Source organism: Rhincodon typus, chromosome 30 (assembly GCF_021869965.1).
Source record: "Rhincodon typus isolate 14 chromosome 30, sRhiTyp1.1, whole genome shotgun sequence".
In the NCBI taxonomy this organism is placed as follows: Eukaryota; Metazoa; Chordata; class Chondrichthyes; order Orectolobiformes; family Rhincodontidae; genus Rhincodon; species Rhincodon typus.
The window spans coordinates 155,700-168,349 of record NC_063361.1 but is presented as its reverse complement, the minus strand read 5'-3'; the positions used below and the strand labels follow the sequence as shown (position 1 = coordinate 168,349).

General features: G+C 40.5%; 1 protein-coding gene across 9 annotated transcripts in view; it reads left to right on the top strand.

Moving 5' to 3' along the window:
• LOC109937392 (corticotropin-releasing factor receptor 1-like) overlaps positions 1–12,650 on the top strand; it is a 303,154-nt gene that overhangs the window by 154,780 nt on the left and 135,724 nt on the right. For 6 of the 9 annotated variants that reach the window (XM_048614771.1, XM_048614777.1, XM_048614776.1 and 3 more), the window contains one exon: positions 1,114–1,199. In XM_048614771.1, the coding sequence (XP_048470728.1) occupies positions 1,114–1,199 (86 nt within the window). The remainder of the gene's footprint in view (positions 1–1,113; positions 1,200–12,650) is intronic. The other 3 variants (XM_048614775.1, XM_048614773.1, XM_048614774.1) reach the window with 1 other exon arrangement.

The window sequence follows — 12,650 nt, the reverse complement described above, 5'->3', positions numbered from 1 at the left end:
AAGGCATTGTCATGTTTAAAATTAGATGAAGATCACAAGAATTCCACTCTTCACTGAACATTCTTCAAGTGAGTCCACCACAAAGAACACAGGCTTGAGTGTATTTGTGAATGGATTGTGTGATTAATTCATTTTCATACCTTTGAGTTACATCAGATATCATATAAATTCCTAAATGCAGAATTTTGATTTGTGATTGTTGGGAGAGGAATTCGCTGATGGTACATGGCTATTAAACTAGAACTCTTCCGTTGGGAAACCAGTGAATGAAGATTGGTTGATGAGATTGAGGTTTGGTTTTACACCTTGCCTAACTGAAATGTATGATGAGTAAAATTGATCCTGTCAGTATACAAACACACAAACTTGGAGCAGGAATAGGCCACTCACCCCTCAAGCCTGCTCTGCCATTCAATAGGATCGTGGCTGATCTGACTATAACCCTAACTCTATACTCTTGCCTACTCCTGATAACATTTCAATTCCTTGCTTGAAATGGGATTTGTTTTAAATGGGCGACCCAGGAAGTTTTAACTAGTGACCCCTAGCTCCCCCATAAACATTTCCAATCAGGAGTTTTATTAATATTTACCCTGTATTTAATCACTCAGAAGAAATCAAGAAGAAATGCAATTTTAAAACAGAAAATAAAATACTCAGACTGGGTATAGGTCCTGCAGTACTCAGTTTGAGATTAAAGCAGTAGGTTTTGAAATTCTCGGGCTGGACCCTTCTGCATCTGTGCTTGTAGCTCCCAGCAGATGGGAGTCATGGAAAATTGTTATCCAAGCTTGAGACTGACAGCAAAAATCTTGAAGTGGGTGAAGTATTTACAGATAAAAAGTACCAACGTGCATCAGAAGCCCTTGACCATGGAATCTCAAGGAAATGGGGGAATATAGTGATAGTTTGGCAAGGAGGAATAAAAAGAGATAATCGGCCATGATTGTTTTAAATGTTGGAACAGACATGAAGAATCAAATGGGCTGGTCCATTTCCTTTTTTAAATGTTCTTATATTCCTCGAATAACAGAGGCACACTATAATACATGTATGTCGCTGTCAGTTTCTCATGAATGACTGGAATAAATTTTCTCAACCATTTCCCTACAGATAGTGTGTTCAGAGAATGCCTCGGAAATGGGACTTGGGCAAGCAGGATCGACTACTCCCAGTGCCAACCAATCCTGCAGCAAAAGGTTTGTGCCGCTTTAAAACATTTAGAAAGACATGAATAGCATAGGAAGAGATCATTTTACAACATAATTACATTCTCAAACTTCACACACATCTGTAGTAACTCAGGGGTTAGTGTGTGTTAGAGGCTATTTATTCCATATGTCAGCATGAATTCTTAAGTGGTCAGTAAAATGGTAGTCAGTGTGTGACTGTTAAAAGGGACAATAACACAGGGGGTCAGCATCTGGTATTGGGGTTTATTTCTGGAACCTGCAGTCTTGACATGCTTTCATTTCCTCTCAATAAACTGAATGTCAAAATCTATTTCTTTCCTACTTCCTCCATGGGCTCAATTCTACCATTCTACATTCTGTACGGAGGATACCTAGATTCAAATCAGACTCTGACCCTAACAGATTACAACCTCGTCAAGATCCACACTTGGACTCAACACAAACCTAACTGCAATCCTGATCCAAATTCCAACCCACATCAAAAGCAAGACCTATTGAAACTTATTGTTGACATGCGCTTATCTCAATCCCCAAACCATTTTCCCATAATTATCCCTTTCCTTGGCTGTTGTTATGGACCAGACCAAACTCCCTGAAATTACTCAGAAGATAGTTTAGACCCTAACATTTTCTTATTTTAAAAAGTAAGTGCCAGGTCTTGCATTCTGGATGCAATTTGACTGGTCAAACTATCAGATTTGAAGCAAAACACACTTTATTCATTAACTACTGTTACAACACAGCAAAAGAAAGAAGAAATTGGATTAACTTAATGCAATTGGAAAACTTAACAGAATTGTAGATTACTTTACTATTAAACGGTGACTGTTCCAAAATACTGACATCCCATAAACATACCCTTGGAAAAAGGCAAATTCAGTAAACAGATTATCTCATAGTGCCACTCCAGCAGCAGCAAGAGAACCAAGAGAGGAAAAAAAAGCTTCCACATCTTCAAGACCCCAGCAACAACTGCTACTGCAAAACTAAAAATCTAAAAATCCTGGTTCTGTGGGAGCTTGCTCCATCCATTCTGGATGCTGCTATTGTTCCAACTTAAAAAAAAAAGTCCTCTCAAGCTGTGTTACTTTATTGGCTTTGACTAGAAAACTTGCTACCTCTACTTTAAACCTCTCAGAAAAAAGGACAGAATATACCTCTTAAAGCTGCAGTATCGCCATACTGCATACATTCGTTATTCCTTTGTTTGTCAGTTACCTGATTTTGCTTTCTTACTCGATTTCCCTCATGGTCTGTCTCTGTGCTTTGGACAAAATTTATTGTTCATACAGATTAAACTATATGTTAGTGTAACGCAGCATTGAACAGCCATGTATTATCAACTACAAATCCTTGCTCTTACCTTTTTTAGTATTCCTACACTGTATGTAACCCCAATGGCTTCAGCAGAGCTAGCTGCTTTCTATTTGTTTCCATGGCTTCAGTGCTCATGACCAACATCCTGAGTTTTACAGCCTATGAGGAATTGTGTCAAATTAACATAAGAACAGCAGGAGGCAATTCAGCCCTTTGACCTCATTCCTTCAAACAGTTAAATCATGGCAAATCTGTAGCACTATTCCATATTGCTGCTTTTTCATGATATCCCTTAAAGCAACAAAACTCCATCAGTCTCAGATTTAATCAAAAATCAATTGCCATTGTGGGAGGCAGTTCCAAATGTCCACCAGCTATTGTGTAGAGAAGTGTTTAATTTCTGACGTAAAGCTCTGGTCTGATTCCTCACAGACCTAGATTCCCACCAAATAAAAATATTTTCTTTCTATGTACTCATTGGTTTCCCCTTAATGTTATAAAACTTAAACCAAATCACCATTTAAACTTCTAAATTGACAATCCAACTAGTTTACTTCGTTCCTGACAAACTCCTTCGAGGTATGATGACCCAAACTGAAGGAATAAATTGATGTTCTCAAATGGGTAATGTATTTGTATCACAAATACAAATTTTAAAATGGCCTAAGGTTAATATTACAGAAAAGGATTGCAAATTTAAGAAATAACAGGGGGAGAAAAAGGCTCATTTTTTAAAAAAAAACAGTTTTGTTACATTACTTCCAGCAAGTACAAATACATCACAACCTAATCCTAAGTCACCAGAGATAACCAGCTCCTGTTCATCACACATGTGACTTTCAATGCTTGAACTGGTTTTTTGTCCCTCCAACTTGCAGTGGTTGTCTCACAGATTGCTTTCTAGGTAACTGCTTAAACAGTATCCACAGACATTCCCCTGTTGTCGTCATCAACAATCGCTCACTAATGAGTATGATTGTCTACCTAAGAAACTCTATAACTGTCATGGGTTCTGTGGGTTCTTGCATGGCTAATTAGCCCGATCCTAGAGCTACATCTCCAACCACACATTTAGCAAGGGTTTCCAGGAAGTGGAAATGGTCCTTGGGCCATGAAATCATTGGCATTCCTTTCTCAGGTTCCTTTTCGATACTTCTTGCTGATGGTTGTTTTTGAAGAATTGTATCTCTTCATACAGGAATGTAACTGTTTCCCCAAGTCCGTTTCTTCTGAGTGAGGGTGTCACGGATCTTGGATGTCTATGTTTCATTTCTGGAGGGAAGCCTTCAGGGAGCTTTTGAAAGGCTTTTTGGTCTCCTCTCATTTGAGAGGCTTTTTTCAGCTGGGCAAAGAAGGTTTACTTTGGCAGTCAGAATTCAGGCATCTTAAGCATGTGGCTGCTCCTGTGGCATTGGTTTTGGATGATTATGGTCTCAATGCTGATGCTATTGGCTGCTTCAAAGTTGCTGATGTTAGTATGCCTATTTTCCCAGAAGATGTGGAGAATCTGTCTCAAACAACATTGACTGTACTTCTCCAGCTTTGAGGTGGCATCTATACGTAGTCCAAATTTCAGAGACATACAGAAGAGTCAGAAGGACGAGTGCTTTATACACAAGGATCTCAATCAGTGTGGATGTCAAAGTCATTGAAGACTGTCATAAATTCTGCATTGTATCTTGGAGATGCTACACCTTTAGCTCCTGTGATCCTGTGGCAGAGGGAATGAATGCTTAAGGTGGTGGATCGGCTTCCAATCAGAGGACTGATTTATCCTGAATACTGTTGAGCTTCTTGAGTGTTGTTGGAGTTGTATTCATTCAGGCAGATGGAGAGTATTGTATTACACTTCCAGAAATTGTTTTGTTCAAATTCCTTGAAAATGGCTCAGTTTCTTGGGAACATCTGCACTGAAAGGGGACCTAAGCTGTATTTGGTAATGCCCCACCTTCAAGTAATTATACCCAAGATGGTAGCGTGCATTTTCACCTTGCTGACAAACCACTTCATGAAACCTCAAGTTTTAGGATATTTTTGACCATTCTTTTCCCCACAGAAAAGATTGTAACAAATAAGTTTCAAATAGTCTTAAGAAGAAAGTGTGCAAAGTGCTAGTAGTTTGATTCAATGTTTTCACATCGGATGGTAAATAAACAATGTGTTAGTCTGCAATTGTGTAACAAAGAATACTCAGCATATTAGCAACTAGGTAATTTTGTTTTTGTAATGTTGAGTGGGGAGTCAAGTTTTGTCAGGACACTGGAAACATTTTGCTTGCTTTTCAACGTAGTGTTGCGGCATCTTTTAAGTCCACATGAAAGACCAGTGGGGCTCTGACTCTAAAGTACAATTAAAACAGTCAAAAGACAGCATCTTTGATGGTGCAACACTCCCTTGTGACAATTTAAATTCTTGTGTCCAACTCTCTGGCATGATAAAACTGCATCCCACAGATCTGTGAATAAAGATAGAGACTGTGGAATTAAAGAGACGTGACCAACCAATGCAAAATTGACTGAATGACAGGGAAAAGGAGTGGTGAACAGTTGTTTGTCAAGTTGGAGAAAGATTGATAGTGAAGATCCCCAGGGGTCAAGTTTAGAGCCTTGCTCTTTGATATGTATTAATGACTTTCGTACACTACTTAATTTCAATATTTAGATGGGACTTGAAAGAATGGTGAAACGTCAAGAAGATAATGTAAAAGGTAGTGAGTTAGTGTAATGGCAGAAAAGTGGCTGAATATGTTTACTGCAGAGGTGTGAAGTAGCTAATTCCAGTAGGTTGAGTGTGAAGAGATAATAAATGAAAGGTATGATTCTGAAGGGGCTGCAGGAGCAGGGCAACTGTGTATACGTACCCAAATTTTGAAGGTGGTTGGTGGGCAAGGAGAGTAGTTAACAAAGCCTGTTGGAGCTTTGTAAAACATAAAGTTATGATTAATCTGCACAAAATGCTGGTTCAGTTTCAACTGGAGCGTTAGAACATAGAACAGTATAACATACAAACTGGTTCTTTGGACCACATGTCTGTGCTGATGATGATGCCATTCTGAACTAATCCCATCTCCTTGCATATGGTCCATATCCCTCTAGTACGTGCCTATTCATGTGTCTGTCTAAATGCCTATTAAACATTGCTATCATCTGTTTCTACCGCTTCTGCTGGCACATTCCAAGCACCTACCACTTTGTGTAAAACCCTTTCCTTACACAACACCTTTAAATATTTCCCGTCCTCAAATTATCTCCTATTTGATATTTTCACCCTGCGTAAAAGATTCAGACTCTCCATGCCTCTGTATACTTCTGTCCGGTTGCCCCCCAGCCTCTGAAACTGTAATATATCCAGCTCTTGGCATCATGCTTTTGAAATGGGGTGAAGGCATCACAGTTTGTGCAGAAGAGATTCACAAGATTGATTTCAAGGGTCAGCACGGTGGCTGAATGGTTAACACTGTTGCCTCCCTGCAAGGGTCCCGGGTTCTATTCCAGCCTCGGGCAACTATCTGTGTTGAGTTTGCACGTTCTCCCTGTGGGTTTTCTCCGGATGTACCAGTTTCCTCCTGCAGTTCAAAGATGTGCAGGTTAGATGGATTGGCAATGCTAAATTGCCCATATCGTGTGTAGTGGGTGTGTCTGCATGGGATGCTCCTTGGAGGGTTGGTGTGGACTTGATGGGTCAAACAGCTTGCTTCCATGTTATAGGGATTTAATGATTGGGAATAAAAATGAAGTGCTGGAAAAAAAACTCGGCAGGTTTGGCAGCATCTGTGTAGTGAGTAACAGAATTAAAGTGGAGAGCTCATTATGTTTACTCTTTGGAACTGAAGAAACAGTTGTAAAAAAGTGATGGATTTTATGGTGAAAGAAATAAAAGGGAAATGTTCAGCTCTGAATTGAAGCGAAGACATGAAGACAATGTACAGACATGGAGATAAAACATCAAAATGGAGGACAAAATTCATGGTCAGAAATTGTTGAACTCAATGTTGAGTTTGAAGGTTGTAACATACCCAAGTAGAAAATGAGCCGCTGTTCCTCCTATTTGTACTGGGCTTCACTGGAATACTGTAGCAGGCCTTGGACAGAAATGTGAGCTCAAGAACAAGATGGTGTATCAAAATCACAAGTGACCAGAAGGTAGAGGTTAAGCTTGTTAACTCTGTAGAGGTTTTTCACAAGGCAGTCACCCAATCTGCATTTGGTTTTCCCAATGTAAAAGGAGCCCCCTCCTCCAGTGATTTGTTTAATCCCCCACCACCATTCATGACTGATGTGGCAGGACTGCAGAGCTTAGACTGATTCGTTGGTTGTGGGCTTGCATAGCTCTGTCACTTGATGCTTATGCTGTTTGGCATGCAAGTAGTCCTGTTTGGTGGCTTCATCAGATTGACACCTGTTCTTCAGGTATGCCTGATGCTGGTCCTGGCTTGCTGTCCTACACTCTCCATTGAGCCAGTGTTAATCCCCTGGCTTGATGGTAATGGTTGAGTGGGGGATGTGCCAGGCCATGTGGTTACAAATTGTGCTGGAGTACAATTCTGTTGCTGTTGAAGGCCCACAGTGCCTCATGGATGCCCACTCTTGAATTGCTAGATCTGTTTGAAGTCAGTGTTGATGCCACCATTCTAATGCTCCCTGCGAGTCTGGATGGGAAACTATGGATTTGAATTGTTTTATTCCTAACTTCCTTGGATAATGTTGATGTAAAATTTGTCCCTTGATCTGATTGCACCTCTGTGGATAGTCCGAGTAACTCTTCTACAATCCTTCGAGCCATGATATTGTGTAATGGAATGGCCTCTGGAAATCAGTGGACACATCCATTATGGTCAACATATTACTGATTCCCACTTTTTGTTTTATGTAGGGGTCCAACGCAATCAAGACCCTTATAAAAGGGTTCCTCAAATGCAAAAGTGGGTATTAAGTGTGCTGGTTTTATTCCTGCCTGAGTTTTTCCAATTACGTGACATGTCTGGCAAAATTCAATCACATTCTCATGCAGTCCATGCCAGTAAAAATGTTTTGTATTTTGGCTTGAGTTTTCATTACTCCCAAATTGCCTCCTACTCGTAATTCATTTGCTACCTGCAACACTTCCGTTCTGTAACCCACCTTTGCATACAACTTGACCAACTTCTTCCCATTTCTCTGCCTGAATACGGTATACATTTCCTCATCAAGATATCATTTTAAGGATAGTAACATTCTGGGATACACAGATTCTTCTGTGTATGATTTTTGACACAACTTCTTTAGTTTTTCATCTTTCCATTTAATTCTCTGAACTAAAAATATCCAAATTGTCCTCTACCTGTTCTTGTTTTCTCTCAATCATTTGATCAGGTCAGGAAAAATCCCAGGATATACTTTGTTTAACACCTCAGTTGCCTGATTTTCCACTGGCTTTTCAGCCATAGTAGGCATCACTCCCACCTGTGATCCAGTTATATCCTTACCAACGATAAACTATAGAGGAGCAGGAAGGCTGACGTTTCGGGCCTAGACCCTTCTTCAGAAATGGGGGAGGGGAAGGGGGTTCTGAAATAAATAGGGAGAGAGGGGGAGGCGGATAGAAGATGGATAGAGGAGAAGATAGGAAACCAAGCGGAGGCTTGGGGACCGCTTTGCAAAACACCTACGCTCGGTTCGCAATAAACAACTGCACCTCCCAGTCGCGAACCATTTCAACTCCCCCTCCCATTCCTCAGACGACATGTCCATCCTGGGCCTCCTGCAGTGCCACAACGATGCCACCCGAAGGTTGCAGGAACAGCGACTCATATTCCGCTTGGGAACCCTGCAGCCCAATGGTATCAATGTGGATTTCACAAGCTTCGAAATCTCCCCTCCCCCTACCGCATCCCAAAACCAGCCCAGCTCATCCCCACCTCCATAACCTGTCCTGCCTCCCACTTATCCCCTCCTCCCACCTCAAGCCCCACCCTCATCTCCTACCTACTAACCTCATCCCGCCCCCTGGACCTGTCCGTCCTCCCTGGACTAACCTATCTCCTCCCTACCTCCCCACCTACACTCACCTTTACTGGCTCCCTCCCCGCCACTTTGACCTGTCTGTTTCCTCTCCACCTATCTTCTCCTCTATCCATCTTCTATCCACCTCCCCCTCTCTCCCTATTTATTTCAGAACCCCCTTCCCCTCCCCCATTTCTGAAGAAGGGTCTAGGCCCGAAACGTCAGCCTTCCTGCTCCTCTGATGCTGCTTGGCCTGCTGTGTTCATCCAGCTCTACACCTTGTTATCTCAGATTCTCCAGCATCTGCAGTTCCTACTATCTCTGACACAAGGATAAACTATGTCTGGAATTGAGAATTTCTCCATTACTCTTACTGTCACTTCACCACTCTTCACCAGATTCTCCAACCTCACTTTATATAATGGAAGACTGCTCTTCTCACTATGAATTCCATATATTACCATGTTTTCAGGAATACTCCTTGGGAGTTATGTACCTCCTTATCTCTCACCAAACATTGACTTGCTCCTGTAACTTAATTTCTTTACCTGCTCTTCCTGACATACAGGAGTAGGCCTTCCCCACAAGTAAATTCTTTTCAGGGATCTGGCACTTTCTTCTCAACCAATCCCTGAACAGGTTGTGCATATTTTTGCAGCTGTTTAGCTTCCAATGTACTTTCCTTTACCACTACAACAAAACTCACCGGTTTATCCAGTTTTCTCACATCTGTTTTCCCAGTGCTTTTTCTAAACCAACAACACTGCGACTGCATGTGGCCTACTTTATTACAGTGGAAACACCTAAGCTTTTTTACATCTTCGCACATTATGGGTTTCCTTTTTGCCTTGCGGTAAACTGTCTTTACTATCTTCAATGAGTTCTCCTTTTCCCTTACCACCTAAGGATTTCTCCTTTGCCCAGTTTTTATCCCTGACAGATTGAAATTGATGTTGGAAGCCAAATTTTGATTTACAGACCATAATCATCCATCATTTCTGCTACTAATTCTGTAGTCTTAACTCCCTGCTCTTTGACAAGTTCTCACTACTTCAGGAAATGAATTTTGAACTCTTCCAAAATAATTTCTCTAGGAGCGTCAATTGTTTAATCTATATTCAATGTCCATATCCATCTGTCAAAATTTCATTGTTTGATCTTTCAAACTCAATGTACATTTGGTTATGTTCCCTCCTTAGATTCCTAAAACATTGTCTGTAGGTTTCTGATAATAGCTCATATGTACTTAAAATAGGATTTTTCACTTCATTATTCTCGCCAGATACCTCTACCTACTAACTTTGTTTGGATCTACAATGGTCACTGGCCATTTTTTGTTTAGCCACTTTCTCAGATGAAATGAAAAAGGCTTCTACTTTCTTCTCGAACTTAGGTAATACTTGGACACATTTAAACAGATCCCCCCACAGGCCTTTGGCTATGATGGGGTTGCTCTCCATCACTATCCTCACCATTACTTCTACTTTTCACCTCTGTCTCCACCATTTTTAATCATCTTTGAGTTTTCGGTTCCAATCTCAAGTTCAAAAACTCTTTCTCCCTTTCTTCTGCTTTTAATCCCAATTCAAACTGCTTCATTACTTTTCCTGTTCAAGCGGTTTCATTTTCAATTAAATATTAACCATTTCCAAAGATTCTGATGCCATTCCTGGCAATTGTAAATGCTGAGTGATTGCCACAAATTATCTCCCTTTCCTTATAGGTATAGGCAACCACAAATTCAGTTTGTTTGCCAATTGTGAAAACTTTGCCTTGCTCACTTTCTCTAAAACTCTCAGTGATTTCTTCCATCGCCAGGAAACTCTGAAAGAGCCATTATTACACAAATCACATCCTGTTTAAAACAACCAAATTCAACACCCGAAATTTAAAAAAAAAATCCACACTCACCACCCACTGCCAACTGCCTAAAGCCAACCTGGATTTAAAGATTTTGATCCAGACAAAAGCCCTTTGTTTTTATAAGCCAGATCAAACCCCCTTAAGAATATATTAAGAGGACAGCCTAGACCCTAACTTTTCTTATTTTAAAGGCAAGTGCCAAGCATTGCGTTTTGGATATAATTTGATTCCTCAAACCTACTAGATTTGAAGCAAAACTCACTTTATTCATACACTAAATACAGCCAAAGCTTTTATAGTATATAAAAGGGAAGAGTCACTAAGGTGAATGTTGATCCCTTAGAAGTTGAAACTGGAGAGTTAATAGTGGGGAACACTGAAATGGCGGAGATGGTAAATCAGAACTTTGCCTCAGTTTTAATGGTGGAGGACAATAGTACCATTCAAATTGGAATGGGCAAGTCAGAGGTAGCAGAAAGGGTAGAACTTAGAAAAAACATAATCAATAGGGAGAAGTTACTCAGCAAACTATTAGGATTGACGGCCTACATCCTAGGATATTAAAGGAAGTAGCAGCGGAGATAGTGGATCCATTGGTTACAATATTCCAAAATTCCCTGGACAAGGGAAAGGTTCCAGTGGATTGGAAAAATGCTAAAGGTAATGCCCTTATTCAAAAAGGGAGGGAGGCAGTATGTGATAAATTACAGACGTGTTAGTTTAACATCTGTTGTTGGCAAAGTGTTAGAATCAACTATCAAGGAAGCGATATCGGGACATTTGGAAAGTCAAAACACTATCCATCAGAGTCAGCATGGTTTTATTAAGGGCAAATCATGTTTGACTAATCTGCTAGAGTCCTTCAAAGATTAAAAAGCAAAGTGGATAATGGGGATCCTGTAGATGTAATATATCTGGACTTCTGGAAGACATTTGATAAGGTGCCGCACAAAAGGTTAATTCACCAGGTTGAATCATATAGGATTAGGGGTAATTTACTAGTTGGGCAGGTGACTGGCTGATGGACAGAAGGCAGGAGTCAGGATAAATAGGTTTTTTCTGGATGTCAAGAAGTAACTAATGAGGTGCCATAGGGTTCAGTCCTTGGACCCCAGCTATTTACAATCTACATTAATGACTTGGACACAGGGATAGAAGGCTGTATATCCAAATTTGCAGATGACAAAAAGTAGGTGGGACAGTAAATTGCAATGAGGAAATAAGAACCTTACAAATGGATATAGATAGGTTAGGAGTGGGCCAAAGTGTGACAGTTGGAGTTTAACATGGATAAGTGTGAGGTCATGCATTTTGGTCAGAAAAATGGGAAGACGACCTATTATCTAAATGGGGCAAAACTTTGGGGTGCTCCAGTGCAGAGGGATCTGGGTGTCCTCATTCATGAGTCACAGAAAACTTGCATGCAGGTACAGCAGATAAAGAAAGCTAATGGAATGTTGGCTTTTCTAGCTAAAAGGAATAGAATATAAAGGTAAGGAAGTATTGTTGCAACTATACAAGACATTGGTGAGACTGCACCTGGAGTATTGTGCACAGTTTTGGACCCCTTATAGGAAGAAGGATATGGTGGCATCGGAGGCAGTTCAGAGGAGGTTCACTAGACTGATCCCAGAAATGAGGGATTTGTCATATGAAGAGAGATTGAACCGTTTAGGCCTATACTCTCTTCTAAATTCTAGAATTAGGGAGATCAAATTGAGGTATTCAAGATAAAAGGTATAGATAAAATAGACGAGTAGCAGATGCTTCCTCTTGCGGAGCATTCTAGGATGAGGAGTCATAGTCTTAGGATAAAGGGTAGCAAATTTAAACCAGAGTTGAGGAGAAACTACTTCTCCCAAAGTGTTGTGAATCTGTGGAATTCACTACCCCAAAGTGCTTTGGATGTTGGGACAGTGAGTAAATTTAAAAGGGAGTTAGATAGATTTTTAATTGGGAATGGGTTGAAAGGTCATGGGCAGAGGGCAGGAAAATGTGGGTGAGGAGCATATCAGCCATGATCGAATGGTGGAGCAGACTTCAATGGGCTGAATGTCTTAATTCTTCCCCTATATCTTATGAACTTATAAAACAAAGAAGAAATTGGAATAACTTATCTCTATTTGAAAATTCAAAAGAACAGAATATTTAACTATTAAACAGTAACTGTTCCAATATAGTAATGTCCCGTAAATACACCCTTGGCAAAAGGCAAATTCAGTAGAACAGATTGTCTCACATAGCAGCAGGAAGAGAACCCCCAGTTTTCAGCTGTAACAGAGGAGAAACAGATTCC